The sequence below is a fragment of the Rhea pennata genome, chromosome 3 (genome assembly GCF_028389875.1).
Source record: "Rhea pennata isolate bPtePen1 chromosome 3, bPtePen1.pri, whole genome shotgun sequence".
NCBI lineage: Eukaryota > Metazoa > Chordata > Aves > Rheiformes > Rheidae > Rhea > Rhea pennata.
In genome coordinates, this window is record NC_084665.1 from 20,274,609 (window position 1) to 20,297,068 (window position 22,460).

At 40.9% G+C, this 22,460-nt stretch overlaps 1 protein-coding gene across 1 annotated transcript in view; it reads right to left on the bottom strand.

Annotated features, from left to right (window-relative positions):
* The window catches only part of PCSK2 (proprotein convertase subtilisin/kexin type 2), a 118,390-nt gene that overhangs the window by 87,991 nt on the left and 7,939 nt on the right, over window positions 1-22,460 (bottom strand). The window contains exon 2 of the mRNA XM_062571744.1: window positions 6,515-6,619. Coding sequence (XP_062427728.1) covers window positions 6,515-6,619 — 105 coding nt within the window. The remainder of the gene's footprint in view (window positions 1-6,514; window positions 6,620-22,460) is intronic.

The window sequence follows — 22,460 nt, forward strand, 5'->3', positions numbered from 1 at the left end:
CAAACAAGCTTATCAGGGAATGGAAATAACTGGTATCAGCCAGAAAGCTGCTAAATCAAGATGTGAGGCATGGAGCAGGAATAAAGATGGCAAATATACTCATTTTAATAAAAATAATTGTAAGATGTAATCACTGCTGTGTTCCAGGCACAGAATTACCTGCCACCAATACCATAGGGCTGGAGGAACAGGTTACATCTCCACCAGCAATTACAGATATCTAACCTTACCTTTGAGGAGAGCACTGACAGAGGGCTCCCATCCCTTGCAGCCCCAGGACCCTTCACTTTGCACTCACTGAGGCAGGCCTATGGTTCTCCTGATCTTCTCAGGAAGATTCTGACTTTTGCAAATGGAAAGATCTGTGATGGCATCTATGGCAGCAAGATTTAAAAATAAATAAATAGATAAATAAATTTGAGATGGATTGAAGTCCTTCATTAATGCCTTTAGAAGGCGTGTTGAAAAGTTGGCTTCCTCTTGCTAAGGGGTGCTGCTTGACAAGCAACAGTAGCTCTTCTCAAGCTGACAGTCCTTTTTCTCCTTGGTAAAAGTGACCATGGATCAAACAAGCAGGCTCTGGCAGCACTTGGCACCTCATTGCCTGATGCCACAGGGCACCCCTGCCTCCATACAAAAAGGCAACTGGTGGGGAAGCAAGGGAGCTGGGGGCTCCCATGTATCCCAGCTCAGCAAAAGCTGGTTGGCAGAAAAGGAGTGTGAAAGTTGAAAGACTTTGAGGTGATGACAGAGTTCACAAAAATTGATGAAGATCATGAAGGCAAAGACCAGGGCAGCAGAGAGGGTTGCCGTCAATGCACCTGAGGCAATGGTCCAGCAAAATAGTCTGGAAACCACAAGCCAGTCACATTCAAGGGAGCATGAGAGGGACTGGAGTTGAGGAAGAATATGAGAGAGATTTTGATTTATTTAATTAAAAGCTCAGATTCTCTGAAACTATAGTCTCCTTTTCTTCCTGGCCTCAGGGCAGAAACAGGTCAGCACTATTATTAACCCTGGGTAGGTAGAGACTACATGTCAAAGAAGCTATTTGCCCTCTCTGGACTACTGTACCTGCACGTGTATCAATTAAGTTTCCCCTTCCAATTCCTTTCAGAAAACATGGCAGTTGCCATCACTGGGATGTTTATTTCCAAAGAAGTCATCATCACTCACTCTCAGTGGAAGTTTTATTTCATCTTCCCCCTTGCACACACATTTATATCTATTCCCCCAGTACCAACAGAAACGCACTTGCAGATAGATATCAGTAATGGGACTCAGCTCTTCTCTGTATATTAAAGCCTCTTTCTTGAGTGGGATTAATCTTGGCAGCTGTCTGACAGGAGAGACTGTGTGGGAAGAAAATGGTTTTATCTAAAACTTGAAAGAAAGCAAAATAATCTTTGAGAGAACAAACTGAGTTTTAACTCCTGCCCCTTCAATGGAAGACTATTTGCCAACAGAAAATACCCAACAACAGGAAAAATAGAGAAATATTGCTCTAAAAGGTAACATAAGGACTGTGCATTTTTCTTTCTTTTTCAGTGTCCACTTTTCAAAACACTTGTTAATAGCAGAGCTAAGTGTCTCTGCAGGAGACCAGAATCTAAGTCAGTTTTAAAAAATAAAATTTGCATGAGGGAAATCTTATTGTTTCCTTTTAGCTATGGGGGAGTCAGAACGGTCTCTGCTGCACATCTTGGCTCTACTGTACTGTAGAAGGCAGGAACCCTAACAAACAATACAGTATGAAATATGTCCACCTTTCTGATTTATTTTTTCCAGAGCAGTAACATTGGTGGAAAAAAAATCACAGAACCAAAAATAAAAGTCTGCTCTAACAGAAGATGTGCTCCTAAGAAAGTTTCTCTTGGAAAATGTCATCTAGCTCTAACCTTGCATTGGGAGCTGCACTAAGGAAGCAGTGTACGTTGATGTCAGTGTGGACATGCTGTTTCCAGTCCCACCAGTCTCCCATGTGCTTCTCTGTGTGCTTCTCAACTCGTGGAGCATCTGAATGTCAAAATCACATAACCTTTTTTTCTGACTCTGGCTTCTTGTTCCAGTCTGTCCTGCTTATCCTCTCCTTCTTACCTTCATGCTGATGTCCAGTCCCATTTTGTCCTGGCTCTGCCTTGGCTTTATGTCACTCCCGGCCCTTCTCCCCTGCTGTCACCCTGCTGTTTCCACAGTCCATGTCCTTCTCCACCTCCCAGTGCCCACACATTGTTGTGAGGACAGATTCCCTGCTTGCTGCTCTAGGGCAAAGAAGAGCAGCTACTTAGGTGTCCCAAAACAAACCTAAGGCCAACTTTTTGGTTTGAGAAATTTGAGCTGGCACAACTAATAGATAAAAGAAGATGAAAACAGAATTTCTCATGGACAGTGCTGGATTACCCATAGAGAGGGTGTCATTTCCTCCATCATTGATATATCTCACACAAACACGTGTCGCAAAACACCAGATTTCAAAAGTAAAAAATAAAAATTAAGTAAAAATTCCAACATAAACATGCAAATTCAAGAGGTTGAAACTCAAGACATACAAAAGGCAAGTGCTTTAACAACTTTTCAGACTAGCTGACTCTAAATCTATCTTATCTAAGTAATTTTTTTACAATGATCCCACCATCTTCCACAAGTTACATCTGCAAAATGAATGTGGTTTGCACTTCCAGTTATTTCTTCTCCCAGATGTTAAAGATGAACTTGCCTTATTTGTTCTTAAGAAGCAAAAATACTTTCCTCCAAACTGTCCTACTAGCAGCCTAGGAAGCTGACTCCCTCTTTCCCAGTTAGTGTACTGGGACTCCACTGACATTAGCCAAAACTGAATGAACATGTTCATTTAATTGACTGTACCTTTGAGATGTGCCCTGCAGATGAAGTCATGGACCTAGTCCACAATGTGGGTTTAAAAAAAAAAGTCATACTACATTGCAAACTCCAGATTCTAGCGAGAACTTTTAAGAGATAAGATGTATACAAAAAAAAAAAAAGAAAAAAGAAAAAAGAAAATCTTACTGCTATGTCTTATCTCATTAAAACTTATACCTTTATCAGTTAAAAGAGCATTAAAAGGGATTTTTTGGGGGGCAAAATAGATTTTGGACCAAAGTACATATAGAAGAACATCACAACCCAAGCACTTGAAAATTTGCAACTGTACTGTGGGAGAAGAATAGTTTCTGAGCACGCCTCTCTTGGAAATTTTTCTGTGCCTCACAGAACGTAATATAAATAACTAAACAGCTTCATTTGAAGCAGTTCAACTCACTGTAGTACTTACCATCCTGACAGTGAGGATCCCTAAGAGTACTGTGCTGACGGCAAAAGCCACAGTGCTTCATGCACCTGCTCTTTTATCTTAAAAGTTCAGTAGCATAACACTTTTATATATGTCTTTACCTGCTGCCAATATTGCTTCAGACTTCAGCAATATTAACATAACTGATGTCAAATTAATTGTATTTGAGGCTATTCCTCAGAATGAAGATTCAGTTCTTGTTGGATCTGTAGGAAGGCATCTTAATAATGTTCTATTCCTGCTCTCTTGACTGAGATGACTTTTCAGCACACAACCACTGCATGTATTTAGCATATCTCAGAAATCATTTTGATAAAAACATACAGTAAATTCTGCATAATGAAGCCTTTCCAAGCGTTTTAAAAGGCATACAGAGCATGAAGATGACGCAGTAACCTGTTTGCCTAGTGCTCTCCCAGGACTCCTGAAAAACTGACATGCTTTCCTCAAGGGACTGACTTGATTAAAAAACATTAATTAATTGAGTGAACATCTGTGCTGTTTTTCAACTAATAATTAAAATCAGCTAGGAATCACAATCTCTTTAAGAGAAAAGTATACAGAATACTGCAGCTTGCTCTCTCACAAAATTTGGATAGAGCTAAGGAACTACAATGTTTACCGTAGTTGTTCCTCAGAGATTTCTAAGGCTCTGTGGTAGAAGAAGTCAGTTTGCTTCCTGGCTAGCCTGACAACAGTAACATTTTATTCTTGGCTTCATGTGTTAACATATTAACTATGACAGTGCTGACATTTGTTGCTAAATAAAAATGAGTATAAATGGTCTAGAAAGATGCCATTAAATTTAGAAAAATATTTGCAGATTTTGAAATTAAGTACTGTCAACACAAATTGTGTTTCCACTTATATACAAGAATGACTGGAATTTTAATGGTTTCTCCAAACTGTGCATTTGAAACAAAGAAGGGAAATAAAAAGTGATGATTTTAATTGTTTTCAAAATGTATTACAAGAAGCAATTGACCTATGCAGTATGATAAAAGCTGAAAGACTGTCTAGTAGGACAGAGTAGCTAGGAAGGCTTGATGAGAAAAATGTCACATCACATATAGAACTGATGAGAAAATGTCACATCACATGTAGAACTGAAATGCTGCTTCCATTTCAAGGGCCAAAAAGCCTGCAAAGTCAGAATGCATCCGGGGTCATCCTCTTCCACACATAGGGGATATTCTTTGTTATTTAAACACAAGACTTTACTCACTGAGGTCAAGCCAGCCAGGGAGCCAAGCCACTGGTATGCACCATCAGGAGGAAGTGGAGATTAACAGCAAAAATAAGATTTAATTGCACATGAAAGAAGCCAACTAAGAGTCTAGAGACCACAAACTAAGATGACTGCAAAAGAGAACGTCTCCAAAAGAGAAGGTAGCTTCATGTAAGCTGCCCATAATAGCTTTTTGTCACAGTAAGCACTAGGTCTAGAAGTAGTCAGTGCAAGAGCCAGTCTGGAATTAGTACCGAGTGTTCAATGACTACGCTCAATCACTGGTTTGCAAACTATTTGCTTAACTGTATGCTTTTTCTGAAATGTTTTTTTAATAAGATGGGTGGTTTAGGGAAATGAAAGACCTCTTCTGGGACAATTGCTTGGTATCCACTAATTGTGGATGGTTTCTGAAAGGTGTTACTTTCTGATATCCACCTGGCAAACAAAATAGAGCAAGTCTGGGAATTGCTACACAAGGTGAGTTGAATAGGCCTCTTCCTCAAAGCCCCCTTACCTCTAAGTCGTACCAGTTTTAAAAAAGGGCGCCAGGAGTAGGTAGCTTCAACCACTGAAAGACATATCGCCAGGCTGAATGACATCACCAAGATACCTATAACAGCCCTAGCGAACTTGACCTCACTCAGATCTCACCATCTCAGGATTAGGTGATGGGGGCAGGCTAAACCTAGGAGTTGTGTGATTCACTCATGTGGCTCCTAGCCACTGGAGAGACTGGCCATGCTGGAGCAACTGGCCACGCATCCCAGCAGACCTCGGCCCTGAACCACTTAATTTTTTCAAAAGTAGGAAAATTAAGCTGGTAATTCATAAGCTCTTGTTTCCTCTGATGTCACAACAGTTTCAATCTTATTTGACCTATTTTTTTTCCTACTTTTTTTTTAATAGGTGTTCCAATAGCTTATAATATTTGATACTAAAACTCTAGCAGGAATAAAATTGTTCCCATCCCTTCTTCGTGAGCCTCAGTGAACTAGTGCTGATGAAATCCGCATTAAAAAATAAAAACCTATATGTTTCATTTTTTCTTTAATAGTATTTTCGAGTATCCTTACAAAACTCATAGCTCTAGTTATGATCTTTTCCTCATAGCTCTAGTTATGATCTTTTCCTCACCAGTACAGGGAGTTTAAAGTCTGCTGAAGGATTAACAAATAATCCATTTGCTCTGATGATATTATTCCTTAAGCTTATCTACTTTCTTTGGGCAGTAAATACACTTTTTGTGCAATCTGGCTCTATTCCACCCCAGTCTAAGCCTGCTGTAACAACTCTGAAGAAAAACAAAAGGAATTTGCCAATTCCAGATGACAGCCTTCTGCAGAAAGGGCCTTTCCCTACTGTCCAAAAAGTTTGTGCTTCTGAAAAGTGAACACACCATTTGTGGATTGAGCTTCTGAAAGGAAAACTGAAGTTTGATAGGCTTAGCAGACAACCACTTCTGCCCATACTTGTGTTTAAGAGGCGAGACCAGGTGGCTGCACTGGCAGGGAGTGCTTCAGACCTTGTCTCCAGCACACACCCTCATGACATTCACGGTGTGCACCATTACCTGAGGAGCCCCAGTATGACAGCAAAGAAAAAGCCAAAGCTCATGCCACTGGGTACTCTGGACTGGATGATCCAGGGCAGGGGGACTGTGGGGCATACCCCTGAGAGCCCTGCCCCACAGTGTGGGGACACCTAGAAAGCACATCGAGATGTCCTGCAGACTATGGCATTGCTTAGTGCTATCAGTGAGAGGCTAAATCTCAGACAATGTAAGAGTATTTGTTGTAGTAAAATCAGAAAAAAAAAAACAAAACGCTGAGGCTGTTTGATGATGTGTGCATACACCAGTCACCAAACTTAAACATCACATACCTATAACCACAGATTCGACCATCACCTTGATCGCCTAAAACAGTACATGTTATAAAAAACACAATAGATGTAAATAATGGTGAAACACTTACCCTGGAATCCTTTTCCAGACGAAGTTTGCGTTGAAGATTGCGTCTTCTTCTGGCCTTAGCAATGCCATTGTGATAAAAGAAGTATCCCGTATCTAGAAAAGGAAGCTGAGGAAGAGAGACAAAATAAATCATGGAACTATTGGTTACTAAGAAAGATGACATGGAAAACCTTAAACTGTGAAGTATTAGGAGACCACGACAACACATGAAGACGTATCCCAAACTGCCCAAAACACTCTGAAAATGTTACTTCTAACTTACTTTTGAAAAATGTACCCAGTAACATTCAATTTATTTGCTACAGATTTACAATGTGTTACTTCACTTGTAAACATAAGGTCATAATACCAAGTGTTTAAGGCCAACAGTGCCAATATTTCTGTAGGGTTTCCCAAATTGCATCAGGATTATTTCCTACTTCCTGAAAGAGCCAAAAGAAAAGAATAAAATGAACTGCAAATGATTTAAAACTACCACAAACCATCCTTCAGCAATAAGGCATTACATCAAATGCTTTTCTAAGCCATCAAAACACACCTGAGATGATACCATAAGCAGAAAGGTAGAAAGCAGAGCAGTTTCTATTCTCTGAAAAATATTGTATTTGGAATTCCTTCTGAACACTTAAAAAAAATATGAAAAATATTAAAAAAAACAGGTAACTCCATAGTGACAGAAGAGTAAGAGTTTTATACCAATTTACCGTCCAAGACATTAGGTAGCAAGCAAACACCTCCCAAGGACATTCCAGCATCGCCTAAGGCAGGTGCCAGGGGTGGGAGAGGAAGATGCGCCTTCTTTATTAAATGTGTCTCCCTGCAGGGGCTGCAGCGAGTGACTAGTGATAGCTAGCAGACACTTAACTTTGAGAAGGCTAAAAACCATTGTGTTCTACAAGAATAGCATACCATTTCCAGCAGTCAATTAGAAAGCTCCATTTGCATCTTTAATTCTACAACTTTTTCCTCATTCTGGCTTAATAGGGAGATTCCAGTTGAGTTTAAATCTAACCAAGTAAGCGTGTATTTTTAAGTTAATGTCTTCTTTATATAAGCTGCAGCTTCTTGGAAAGTTTTTTTATGTTAATGCTGCGACATTTCAATTGCAAAGTTTAGACTAGCTTGCACAAGAAATGATTACTTAAAGGAGATACTCCAAAACAGCCATGAGGCACTATTCCTATGTCTGTTCTAAAATTATCACAATGGTTATATTTCATGACAACATAAACCTCATAGTATAACCTCAAAACTCTGGTTTGAAAAACTGTGCGAGAAGTCTAGTCTGAAAATTAACTGTAAGAACACAGGATGAATAACAGTAGCAGAATCTTGCTGTTCATGAATAAAACACTTTCTATTCCTATATACAGGTGTATATATAGATCACAAAAGTAATTGCCCTTCTAAGAAATTATCTTCTCGTAAATCTATCATTACATCCAGTGTTGTTCTGCAAATATATTTTGACATATGGAATTGCATGGCAATGGAAATTTCACTGACACAGAGAATTTTGGAAGTTTAAAATTTGGTCATATGCCCAAAAATGAGTAAGCATTTTTCAGCCAAGTCTTTTGTTAATTTTGTTAAATGAAAAATTTCAATAAAGTTTTAGTTTTTAAAACTTCACTGGGTATGATACAAAATACATAAATGCAAAGTAATTAAAAAATAATCAAAATATTCTGTTCTGACAGAAGACCTCCATTTAAGTATATATAAAAGATTAGGGAAATTTAATCAAAATCATTGTGGTCCCTTGAAGCTAATTAGTATAGTGCTCTGGCAAGCTCTTACTATCAGAATATTTTGCATCAGCTCCAGATATACATATATACATACATATATATATATATATATATATATATATATATATATATATAAAGAAACAACCACACAATATCTGAACCAGCAGAAGAAGAGAGACTACAAAAAGCACTTCTGCGGTAGTGGCCACAAGAGTCTCCTACACTATACACACCTCCCCTCAAAGCCACTGCTCTTAAGGCCAAAATTCTGTCTGGTTTTATGTCAATTTTTAAAAATCACATTACATTTTAGCTTTAAAAAGTCTAAATATGACACCTTCCCATAATCCACATTTTATCACTAAGTCTAGCTTTCCAGGAAATGGTCTGCTCTCCACCCCCCATGTAGGATAGATCACTCTAAGCCTCAAAAATATGCAGGAAAACACCTAAGTAACCAGCTCAGTTACAGTTTGAAATACATGTGACCATACTAACCATAATAATCCATCGCAAGCCTGTGGTCTAATTTCCCCAATAAAATCAGGCTATCTTCCCCCCCCCCCTTCAGTATCAGTCATCCAAATCAATTCTAGTCAAATACTGATTTTGATGTTCTTCCATTAAGGAAGACTCCCAGTAATTTTGAAGACATCTGGCAATACATAACATGTACTTATTGTTCATTGTCTGTGTGTTGTTTAGTTTCTAGTGCCATGTGGAACGAAGAAATGTATGGTACAGCAAACTTAATAGGCAAGCACACTGATGTATGTTCAAGCCTGACCATAAGTGAAAGCAATTACATCTAATCCAGCAATGAAGAAGGATGGATTCATGGACAAAACTGAATAACCTTTATTCTTATCACTCAGACTAATATCAGCCTTTCCACAGATTTCCCAGTAACCTTTGAGGAATGCAGATGTTTTGCAGTCTGTACAGTTTTTGCAGCTCCTCAATGCAGTTCTTGGGAGATAGGCTGGAGAGGAGGCTGATCTCCTCACCTTAAAATATGACATGATCAGTCACTATGAATAGTGATTAAGAGCAGAAAGAAAGAAAGAATCCAAACTCCTCAGTAAACCCTTAGAATTAGTTAATGTGCACAAAGGAGAAGTCAAACACCAAAGAAGAGGCCAAAAACACCACATGCTTTGATGAGAATTTTGTAATGAAATTCAGGAATACCAAAAGCAACCACTGAAGTGCTTCGTTTTTGATGATCTCTAGATTCAATAACTCCTCTGCAGCAAGCAAACCCCAGGACCCAGGTAGCTAACAACTGAGTGTAATTCCCACTATTAACTTCTCTAAGAGGTCTACTCTGATTTGGAGCTCTGCTTAGCTAAGTAAACACTGCATGTCATGAGGTGAAACGAAAACAAAAGGGCTCATGTACACTACACACCCCAAAGACTCACCAGCAGTAGCTACTCCATAGTACCCTCATGGCAAAGCTGGAGCTGAATTTAAGTAAAATTCCTAGTGCAGCAGTAGGCTCTGCACATAACATAGAAGAACAAGATACAAAGCTTTGTGCCTTGGATTCATTGTGTAAGAGAGGAACAAAATTTCCTGCCCTCAAAGGAAAATTTGCTATTATGTAAAATAATAAGTCACTAGAAAGCACTTGAATATTGAAGTGAAGACTATTTAGACTTAAAAAAGGATCTACTCTTGTCTTGATATACAAATATGACACAATGCAATGTATCAAAGTAGGACTGTCTGAGGATCTCAGGAATTATCAGCACTTCAATACTTGCAATATTTGTGTAAAATTACTGGTGAAAAAAATACAAGTGAAAACAGAATCACAGTAAAATACAGTAAAAGGTACAAAATTCACTCTTATATATCCACCCTTCTTGCCTCAGAAGGGCATGATTTTCTTTAGTTTTGCAATATCCTTGGGATTTTTCAATATTATCTAATGCAAAGATGAAACTAAGCTTAATCTCCTACCTGAAAAGGAGGTAGACCTGAAAGTAACTTTGAAAAATTCAATGTTCAACTAGAATGGAGGAAAGAAAAACTCTTTAAATGAGAGGGGCTTATCTTGTAGGAGAAATGGCTAGGATGTATCATTCAGTAAAGAAGGAAGCAGGACTGCTTCACATTTCACACTGGTTTAACATGCCTGTGACAAAGAGATACCTTGGTTTTTCTTAGGCTATTAATCCAACAGAGAAGTCCAGGAGCAATAATTATCGAAATGAAAATAAGTTATTTGTTATTCCCAACCTTCCTGCACTCTCCTCCTCACATCTGGCAATCTTTTGACACTTTTTACATTTTATGTTGATGCTCAGAGTTGCTTCTGAGATTCCCTGTTCCCTGAGCAAGAAAAGAGATGGGAGAATTCACTCTGTGCTGCCATAAATGCAACCCATGGAAAAAGAACTGTAAATAGGTAGCTACAACTCTTTCCTGCCATACCCTACTTCTGGACAGTCATTCCAGTAAATCACTACTACCAGGCTGGCTCAGGAGCTGCCCCTACACAGCGTTAAAGAGGATGAGGGGCCAGGGTGGGGGGCAGGGGAAGAAACAACCCACCAACCCGTACAGTCCACTGCTGAGCACCCAAATGCTAATCTGCTCCATGAAGACAAAAGCAGACATAAAGCAGCCCATTCCTTATCAGCTTCAAATCTAGGATAGGGCAGCAAACACAGGGTTTCCCTAGGCCTGATGATCCTCAACCCATTTTGTCCACTTGACAGAGAAAGTCAAGCTGCAATCCTTACTTTGCTTTGACAACACATGCACTGATGACAGATGTGGTTTTGCCAGTCTAAAAAGACATTAAGTTCAGCTGCACAGTGATGCAAGAGTTTAAACGAAAAAAAGCCACACACACAAAAAAAAAACCCTAAATTCAGACCATGTTACATATCCTAAAGTGGCAGCACTGCAGCTACCATGGGCAGAGCCAATACTGACAACAGAACTGCAAAAGTATCAGTGCGATCTGACCAGAAGATCGTATCTGTAGCAAATATAATAGGAAGCAACAATAATTCCTTGGAATAAAAAAAGAAGAAAAAATTGCCTAATAAAGCTGTCAGAAGGATCAGTATCTTGCCTGAGAAGCAGTGAGAAGTCAAGTGTTCACAGCTTATCACTACTTTTAAGATGTAGCTAAAGTAGAGACAATACAAAGAGGGGCCTTGGCTCCCAGATTTATCCTTAACATCAAATTTCAGTGATTTGCTCCAGGGCCCCATCTGTTCTACATAGACCTCACAAGCAAATTACAGTGCACACAAGAATCTAAGAACAGATCAGACAAACCTCTCCTCCTTTCATGGGACTGATCTCTGCCTCACCTTTGCCCACAGCCTTTCCTACTGCATCACATAACACAGCACCCCCACAGTGCTTTGTTAGCTTGTGTACCATTTCCAGTGATTTCTCCCTGATATTGCATTACCGTAGAAAGAACTCACTTGAGTCTATAGTTAGGATACCTCTCCCAAGTTACAAGTGAGGACAGTCTGTATCAACATTTTCTTCAAGCAAAATAATTTTAAAATGCAACTAAAGGCTGATTTATTGCAGTTACCTCAGGGTAACATTCTCTGATCTTCACTGGAATCAGTATAAATGGTTCAGACAGGGAACCATATCCAGCCAGGCTGACGACAAGCTTGCTCAGGACTCTTGGTCTGCCTTAGTGTAAGTGTGTGAATACATGACCAGGCAGGTGAGGATCCAAGCAAATGCTGGTGCTAAAGAAATCCTCCAGAAATGCTCCAAGGAATAGCAAAGAACAAACAATACAAAAGCTACATACCACTCCAAACACCCCCTTCTCCATAGAGCCCAGGCAGCACTTCTGACTTTAAAAAGGTCAACAGTTCTGTACAGGTGTGCTCTCTGATCCCATTACTGCTCACTAATTATACCAATAGAAAATGCAATCTAAACCTAGCAAGAGCAAATGTGTTCAGGGCCTCCACAGGCCCCACTTCTTCGGTTGCATTACAGATGAAGCACAGCAAAGTGCTTCAAAGCAGAAATTAGAAACCTTTTAGAAACCTTTTCATCCCAGTTTCATCAAACGCACCGAGGATGCTTATAAATATTCAATATGAATTTTTAAACTCTCTTTCTCTCATTTTCCTTCACCCCAATTAGCATTAGAAATCATTTTACTTTAAAACACACTGATGGGAGCCAAGTCTGAAGTCAAAGACACTCACTACCGCGGTGAGGGCCACATTAGAATATAGACAGCTCAAAATGCAGGCAGTGGGAAGCACAGAAATAGCAGGGAAAAAAAGCACGAACAAGAAAGGATTAATTTAAATGTTGATGGAGAAATGCAAAATAGCTCAGAGGACTAAAACCATGCCAGAGCTTGCCCAACATGAAATCCAGCCCAATGTATCCCCAGGTAAGGAGGGGTTTTATGCTTTCTCATTAGTTTGCTATAATTACTCAGAAGATTCAGCATGGATCTCAGATGGAGCTAGGGATCCACTCAAACACCAAACAGCCTTGAAAACTCCAGCAATCAGACCCAGGTCTCAAAGTTATGAACATTCCCAGCCCCCTTCACATTGTACCTGTGTGCTATTTAGCTGCCCCCATCAAAGTGTTACTGAGGCCTACTCTTGCTCATCTTAGCAAAGAGGTAACATGTAGAGGTGCTAGCCACAGCTTCAACACTCTCAAAACATTAAGCTCATAATAAAATAACCATATTAGAGAAGATGATTCCTGTGATATGAACTGATTAACATATAGTACAACTTTTCTCCTATAGAAAAATTTAGAAATGGCTGGCTGGCTTACTTACGTATGTTTTCAGCTTTGTTTCATATGCATCCAACCACCCCTCATCTGAAACAGTTACAGGCACTAATAAGAAAGGATTGTGACTTCTGGGTTTAGAGATCATTGATCTGTTCTTCCTTTTTTTCCAGAATCATGGAAATGCTGCAATACACATGGTAATAAGAATATCTGTTACTTTTATTCAGGTTATTGGTTGTCCTGTGAGAACATGGCACCTTGTTTAAAATTATATTAAGCCTTTCTCAAGCCAACAGAAATATTCCTGTAGTCTCCAATGGTTTCTGAAAGGTCCTCCCTACCCTGCCTGGTGAATTATCTTTTGCTCTGGAAAAAATATCTTTTGCTTTGGAAACCAGATGTGTTATCCAAAGACTGCAGAATTCAGGCCTTTGGATTTTATTTTATAACAGTCTTTTCTCCATTGCCCTCATTGCATGCAGCAGTCACAGCAAGAAGGCTAAACAGATTTCCCAATAGGTGGGCATCAGGGGTTTAGTAAATGGAAGGAAGGAAGTGGAAAAAATTGAACCATTTCTAGGCTGCTGTTACGCTTGCATGTTCAATGTTCAATCTGTTGTCCATGTGGAATTCACTGGAGTCCCTCACACAGTTCATGGCAAAAAAGAAGCATTTTCAGAGTATGATTCATGTAGCCTATTCTAGGTAGCCATGTTAAAATGAGCTGAACTGAGTCCCAGGAGTTTCTCTTCTGTTCCAGAGTCTGAAAGGAGAGCAACTGTCTTCTTTAGCATAGGTCAATTCTGATCTTAAAAGTTTAATTCTCATCAGTTTTGTTCTTGCAGTCTCACACATACTGCTGCCAAGAGCTTAGAAAAAATGTCCCACTGATTCGGTTTGATTTGCAATATTTGGAATTTGGCTTGTAGTTCAATGAATCATGGAGGTTTCACGTTTTTAGTGTATATTTGGATCGCTGTTAAGCTTGTTGCTGAGAAGCTTCATCCTGCAAGCATGCAACAGCGGTTTAAGTCATCAGTGATAAGTTTGTGGATTTGCTGTTATTTTTATTAGTGAATTAAAGAAACCATTTAAGGACTTTAAGAGAGTTATTCTAGTTTATGTGAATGGAGTTTTTTCAGGCTTCTGAAAGAGTTATTCTAGTTTACATACATGGATCTGTGCATTTTAGGGAGTTTTATCCATTACTCCCGAGTAACTGGAAAACACATGATTGATTCTATCCTGTGTGTTGCTGAATCCAGCCAAAGAAGGATACTCTCTGGGCTTGAAGAAGAGGACTACGTTCTTGCTCATATGCTAGCACTAGCATTGGATTGTTTAGTTTGATCCAGATTCACTCTCTGGAGTTTGTGATTATTACTGTTTGGCTGCAAGCTTGAAGTGAAAATAACCAATTTGTCCTTACACAGGGATGATGAGAGTTCTGCAAGAAGAAAAGCACTTCAGCCAAACGCTAGGCACTGGGAGGAATTATGGAGCTCAACACCCCGAAAAGTCATTGTAAGCATCTAACAAACAGTTCTGTTGTCATTTTTAGCAGCAGCATATGGCCACTGGGAAAATGAGACACAGCCTCCTCCAATCACTCAACTAAGTGGCTCCATAACAACCACTTATACAACAGATAAATAAACTTATTACTTAGATTAATAAAATAAATATGATTCTACCAGAAGTTGAAATCAACTCAGTTTTCTTAAAACAGATGTCAGTAACACAAAATGAAATTTTTTACAACTTGAAAGCATTTACTTATGTTATTAAAAAAAACGAAAATGAAGAAAACAAATTAGCCTCTAGTTATTCTTTAGGGGCACAGTTCTTAACTTGCTCATGTAAGTCATGATTTTACGGAATTAATCCTTAACTATGCAGTGTAAATTAGATCACAGCCAGAAAACTGTACAGAATGTGACCCAGCTTACTAACTGAAGTTCAATCAGCCAGTGACACTTAATGTTTTAAGCATAAAATAAAAAAGGATGGTACTTTCAAAGCGTTTGGCCAGTTCTACACTTTATGACCAAAGGCCAAGAACACTTGCACTATTCATGTTTGCCTCCTACAATGGGGGCAACAGGGCTCCTCTGGGGACTCTGCCACTGATTCAAGGCTCCTTTGTGTTTTCAGAACATCTCCCAGGACAGTAACATTCTGCAAGAGTTTTTGCCCATCAAGCATCCTTCCAGCTGAGATCATTCTATCCAGGACTACTTCATCTGCTCCTTCACTGTCTCTTGTTGCTTCACCTGGAAGCACCCTGCTGTAGGACAGAGTCAGGATTAAGCCTTATGGGACAAGTTTCAGCTGTACCTTAAGTAGTCCTTGCGGCTTAGCCTTGTTCAATGCTCCAAGGGCCTATTTTTCAAAGATGTTGAGTAACTTCTGTTCTACTGACATTAGGAGAATTTCAGGCAATTACAGCTATAATATTTTTCAATTGTCTTGCATATAATACGGCATAGTCTAATAAGTACTTGTTTACTTACTTAATTTATTGATAGGATTCATTTAATTAATGTCTGCACAACACTACTGAAATGATAAAATGCCAAGTGATAGCATCAACGTATATTCATGTGTATACATGCAAATGTAATATATATGCATGTAATCAAGTACCTCTTTAGTAAGAGATATTTGGTAAATATTTAAGTAAGTTTAAGTGGGGCACATATGCCTTTGCAAACAGGTTGGTCAGCCTAGTAAAGAGGGCTTTAACCTAGGTAGGAAGGGGAAGTGGGGGTGTCATAGAGACAGGGTAGACAACAAAACACAACTTGGGTTGGGGGGCCTCCAACGGGTACATGCAGTTGGGGATGCGCGTTTGGGACATGGCTATTGGGGACCTCCACACACCCTTCCTGGGAAACCTGCAGGCATGACCACCTCTCTGAAATGCCTGTACATGCAGCATGGGGAACAAACAGGAGGAGCTGGAGATCTGTGTGTGATCGCAGGGCCATGATCTCATTGCAGTCATGGAGACATGGTGGGATAGCTCTCATGACTGGAATGCTGTCATGGATGGCTATGTGCTTTTCAGGAGAGACAGGCCAGGAAGGCAAGGTGGTGGGGTTGCTCTTTATGTGAGAGAGCAACTGGAATGCATCGAGGTCTGCCTAGGCGGGGAGGAGGAGGAGGCAGTCGAGAGCTTATGGGTAAAGATCAAAGGTCAGGCTAACATGGGGGACACTGTTGTGGGTGTCTACTACAGGCCACCTGACCAGGAAGCGGAAGTTGATGAGGCCTTCTACAGACAGCTGGAGGTATGATCAAAGGCCCTGGTTCTAATGGGAGACTTCAACCACCCTGACACCTGCCGGAGGGACTACACAGCAAGGCACAGTCCAGGGAGGCTCCTGCAACACATTGATGATAACTTCTTGTCACAAATGGTGGAGGACCCTACTAGGAAGGGTGTCCTGCAGGACCTTGCCCTTCCCAACACAGAGGGACTGGTTAGTGATGTGAAGGTTGGGGGCAGCCGTAGCTGCAGTGACCACGAGATGGTGGAGTTCAGGATCCTGCAGGAAAGAACTAAGGCAACAAGCAGGATTGCAACCCTGGACTTCAGGAGAGGGGACTCTGGGCTCTTCAGAGACCTAATTGATGGAGTCTGATGCGTTAAGGCCCTAGAAGGAAGGGGGATCCAGGAGAGCTGGCTACTATTCAAACATCACTTCCTCCAAGCTCAAGAGCGGTGCGTCCCTCTGAGTTAGAAGTGCAGCAAAAGGGGGCGGGAGACCTGCATGGGTGAGCAAGGAGATCTTGGACAAATTCAGACAGAAGAAGAAAGTACACAGAGTGTGGAAGAGGGGACAGGCTACTTGGGAGAATTACAGAAATGCAGTCAGAGTATGTAGAGATGCGGCGAGGAAGGCTAAGGCCCTGCTGGACTTAAGTCTGGCAAGGGATGTCAAGGACAACAGGAAGGGCTTCTTCAAATACATCAGCAGCAAGAGGAGGACTAGGGAAAATGTGAGTCCACTACTGAATGGGGCAGGGGCCCTGGTGACAAGTGATACAGAGAAGGCAGAATTACTGAACGCCTTCTCTGCTTCAGTCTTCACTGCTAAGAGCAGCCCCCATGAATCCCAGAGCCTGGAGACAAGGGAAAAAGTCTGGAGAAGGGAAGACTTTGCTTTGGTTGATGAGGATAGGATTGGAGACCTTCTGGGCAAGCTAGACATCCACAAATCCATGGGCCCAGATGGGATGCAGCCACTGGTACTGAGGGAGCTGGCAGATGTTGTTGCCAGGCCACTCTCCATCATCTTTGAGAGGTCCTGGAGAACTGGAGAGGCACCTGAGGACTGGAAGAAAGTCAGTGTCACTCCAGTCTTCAAAACGGGCAAGGAGGAGGACCCAGGAAATTACAGACCTGTCAGCCTCACCTCCATCCCTGGAAAGGTGATGGAACAGCTCCTTCCGGATGTCATCTCCAGGCATATGAAGGAAAAGAAGGTGATCAGGAGTAGCCAGCATGGATTCACCAAGGGGAAATCCTACTAACCTCACAGCCTTCTATGATGGAACGACTGGCTGGGTAGATGAGGGGAGAGCAGTGGACGTTGTGTACCTTGACTTCAGCAAGGCTTTTGACACCGTCTCCCGTAACATCCTCCTAGGTAAGCTCAGGAAGTGTGGGTTAGACGAGTGGACAGTGAGGTGGCTTGAGAACTGGCTGAAAGGCAGAGCTCAGAGGGTCATCATCAGTGACGTGGAGTCTAGCTGGAGGCCTGTGGCTAGTGGCGTCCCCCAGGGCTCAGTACTGGGTCCCATCCTGTTCAACTTCTTCATCAGTGACCTGGGTGAGGGGACAGAGTGCCTTCGCAGCAAGTTTGCTGATGATACCAAGCTGGGAGGAGTGGCTGATCCACTTGAGGGCTGTGCTGCCGTTCAGAGAGACCTGGCCAGGCTGGAGAGTTGGGCGGAGAGGAACCTCCTGAGGTTCAACAAGGGCAAGTGCAGAGTCCTGCACCTAGGGAAAAATAACCCTCAGCACCAGTACAAGCTGGGGGCTGACCTTCTTGAGAGCAGCTCTGCAGAGAAGGACGTGGGAGTGCTGGTGGATGACAAGTTGACCATGACCAGCAACGTGCCCTTGTGGCCAAGAAGGCCAATGGTATCCCAGGGTGCATTGGGAAGAGTGTTGCCAGGAGGTGGAGAGAGGTGATCCTGCCCCTTTACTCAGCCCTGGGGAGGCCTCATCTTGAGTACAGTGTCCAGTTCTGGGCTCCCCAGTACAAGAGAGACATGGAGCCACTGGAGAGAGTCCAGCGTAGGGCTACAAAGATGATCAGAGGGCAGAAGCATCTGCCCTATGAGGAACGGCTGCAAGAGCTGGGCCTCTTCAGCCTGGGGAAGAGAAGACTGAGGGGGGATCTTATCAATGTGTATAAGTACCTAAATGGAGGGTGTTAAGGGGATGCGGACAAACTCTTTTCAGTTGTCCTATGTGACAGGACAAGAGGCAATGGTCAGAAATTGAAGCACAGGAAGTTCCACCTGAACATGAGGAGGAATTTCTTCCCTGTGAGAGTGACAGAGCACTGGAACAGGTTGCCCAGAGAGGTTGTGGAGTCTCCTTCTGTGGAGATCTTCAAGGCCCGCCTGGATGCAACCCTGTGTAACATGCTCTAGGTGACCCTGCTGAGCAGGGAGGTTGGACTAGATGATCTCCAGAGGCCTCATGAATCTAAAAAATAGTTTAAGTATATTCTGCAAATGTAACTGCTATTTCTAGCTAAGCTGGATCAATACTGTTGACAATAATTAGCAAAACTGAGAAAGGTCATTTTATCTCAATCCTGATCTACATCCCATCTCTCCTTTTAAGCACACAATCAGTTTGACCACTACTGTCACATTTGAACCTGCTGTCACATTAGTTCTAAAAACACTCAAACAAAAGTAGTTTGGTATTTTTAAAACAAAGTGTAAAGCTATAGTGTGCTCCTGCTGAAAATTATTGGTATATCTCAGAAGTAGAGAAGAGACAATGTGTGGCTGCCCACTGATATGCTGAATTTCAGCAGAGCACTTCAGCATCATTTTTTAAACTAATTTCATGTACTTATGTGCATAGGACACAAACATACATACAAGGACTTAGCTAATGTAGCACCTGAAAACTAAGTCATGAGCTCAGACTTTAATGAAGAAGTACCATAAATGCAGCTCAGACCAAAATTAGCTGTTTACTGGCAAAAGCTACTGAAGAAAGCAAAGAAAATGTGAACTGCACTACTTCAAAGATGCTAGTCTTTGAACAACACCTAAAGAAGATTGGTAGCTCTGTTTCTATTCAAAATCTTTATTCTCTTCTTTTTTTTCTCCATGTCTGATTAATATTAGGCTGCCAAGCAATAACAGACTGAAAGAGCTTTACATGGAGGTTTCTGTTGTTAGATCACACTGAACAAGTCTTCTAGTTCCCAAAGAAACAGTCAGCTCCTGGAGAAGAATACATGCATAACAGAGTGAGGGAAGGAAGCTGATGGGCAATAATTAGATACAAAACTGTGATGTTCAATTACAGGCTGGGGGCTCACTCTTGCTTTTTTTTTTCATTATTATTATTTTTAAAAATTTAAGGTAGCAGGCTTGAAAAGAGCAGCAGAAAGAAGCTCTCAGGAAATCACTTTCAGTGGAGCCAAGGAAAAAAGGAGTTTTGGGGAAGTGCTGTTTTCCTTTTGACTATTTCAGGAGAAAGTTGAGACATTAGTCACCACTGTTACAGGGCCATGTCAGAGACAAATTCTTCCGTTATTCACACCGTCGCGAACTGGAAGCAATTCACCTCCGCTCCAGTCTACAACAATAGGATGGCGACTGCGCAAGAGAGGGTAACTGCTCTGAGTGGCTTCGAGAGCTCTACATTAGAGGGAACAAAAAAGATGACCAGTTCTGCCTTGGTGCTAGCAATAATGATGGAAAAAGAAAGAAAACAGCACTATCTGCCATTTCCCTTTCTCCCAGACCCCCCCTCATTGACCTTTCAGGCAGCTGTGAAATAAGTCTCTTTACTGTTTGTTACTAACAATTAATAAATGACAGCAGTTTATTGCCAGCAGAAATTGTAGTCAATCTAGTGTGTGTTGATGTGTTATCCTTCTTTTATTACAGCAGTTAAGCAAGGCAAATGTCGGTTTTCATTTAGTCACTTAGCATAGTTCAGCCTTTAGAGTTTGGAATACTGTTTTCTGTACCAATGTATGGTATGTTTAACATGAATAAAATATATTCAGTTAGAAGAGACAAAATGGATTTTTAAATATTGAAGTTGAGTATTTTAACCACATCAGAAGAAAGAAAAAATGCATATGTTGTTTTATCTGCATTTTATTCTGCACTATATCTAAATTGTATGGGAAGAATTGTTTTACAATTAAAAGAAAAAAGTACACTTGCCTGTGAAGTTTTAAAGGGCAATGTAAAAATGAATAGACTGGACTGCTGCACAGGCCAGACTTCAGAGGGTGTTCAGATCCTCAGTTATCATTCCACCCATGTTAACAACCAACTTTTCCAAACCTGAAAATACATTCATATTCTGATTTTTGATACTTCTTCACCCACAATCAAAAATGACAATTCTGCAGGACAGCTGGTTCAGAGTCCCTCCTAAATCACTAAACTCAGCTGGCACAGATCGCTAAAGTGAACTGACACAGAGAAACATGAGGTCTCTGGGGGACTGATGGGAATTCACCAGTCATAGCTAAAAGCCTTAAAACACAGATTTCTGCTGCACTTGGCATTGCATAAATAAGTGAGAAAAAATAGTGTTCACCCAGAGAGCTGATTTCAGAGTCACATCCCTTTGTTTCATATGTGTTTTAGATAGGACAAATGGGCAGAAAGGTGGATCCTCCATCATCTACAGAGTGGTAGCTATACCCCATTTCTTTTACTACTCATATAAGGAGAAGATCCCCCTGTTTAGCTCTGGTTTGATATCCAATACCCTTCCAGTAATACTGCCACTGTCTCTTCATAATAACAATTAAGTATATACTTGTGTTTCAGGCTTCCACGTTTCGGTTCTATACTCTAGCAGAAAGCAGGTCTGACATAATATTTCCCTTTTACTCATCAGGTAAGCAAATAATCTAGTTCGCTCATGTGTATATGGAACACACTTTTGCTCACTGGTTTGACGTAAACATTGAGGTCACTCTTCCCATTGGCTTTATGTGACCAGAGAAGTTAAGAATGTAACATTTACACAGAAGTTTTGTTTGAGATGTTAGATTATACATGGCAAAGAACATTATGTCCCAGTTCACTTCTTGAGTGAGTAAACCAGGGACATCACTACCTAGTTCATAGTTTATAACCCCAGCATATGAGTTGTGAGCCTGGGCAAGTTTGCAGTTCCCTGTTTCAGGCCCTCAGTACTTGTCAAACACATACAATATTCCCCTGAGTTTAACTTTTGAGGTACTGTCATAAATCCATGACCAAACAGGATTTCATGCTGGCTGATAAACCACGTATGGTGGTCACACAACCTACCACCAACACAGCGCCCTCTGCAACAGCTACCCCAAAGCACAGGCCATGACCACTGAGTTGAAATAAAATCCCCTTTTCAATAGAACAGGGTTAGCTTTTTTCAATAAACATAGGAGGGTTAAATGTAGAGACCCCACTGATTTACAAAAGCAATACATCAGCTTTCTTCAGGCTGTTTAGAAAAATCCTGCCTTTGGCAATCAAGCAGTTCAGCTTCCTCCCACTAGAGGCCAGCGAGAGATGGAAGCACTGGGCTGCTGGCTGCAGTATTTATTGTCACCATGCAGTCCGCATCCTGTAGGGACTTGACCCATTTAATTAAGTATTTGCAAAAGTTCAAATAAAAAGAAAAAACAAACGGGGTTTTCAGATGATGAGGACAGTGCTATAGGACAAAGGTAATTTTTAGATCCATAAAACACAGCCCTGTGGGTTTTACTACATTGCTCACAGATACTAGGCATACATATGATGGACTGGAACTGCACAAGAGGTTTTCCCAAGCATAATATTTTAATTAGAGCTGGCAGAATTTTTCATTTATTTTATCATTTTGGCTTGATTTCCACCTCACAGAATTATCCATTAGCATGGATATTTCTCTGGACTTACTAACTACCTACCAAATAAATTCTGTATAGATTTCAGGAATTACTTTGAAAATGTTTTATTACAATCATTTGAAACTTGACTTGCATGGATTAATCTTAATTGGAATATTTCTATAGATGGAGGAGGGAAAGAGTCACATTCAAACTTCTACTTAGTTACACTTTAAAGTATTGCCAGTATAACTGGTTTTTTTTAACAGCATGGTCATACAGATAAAAGCTCTAGTTTAGATGAATTTTCTGCTAATATCGCCCTGACCTGGAACTAGCT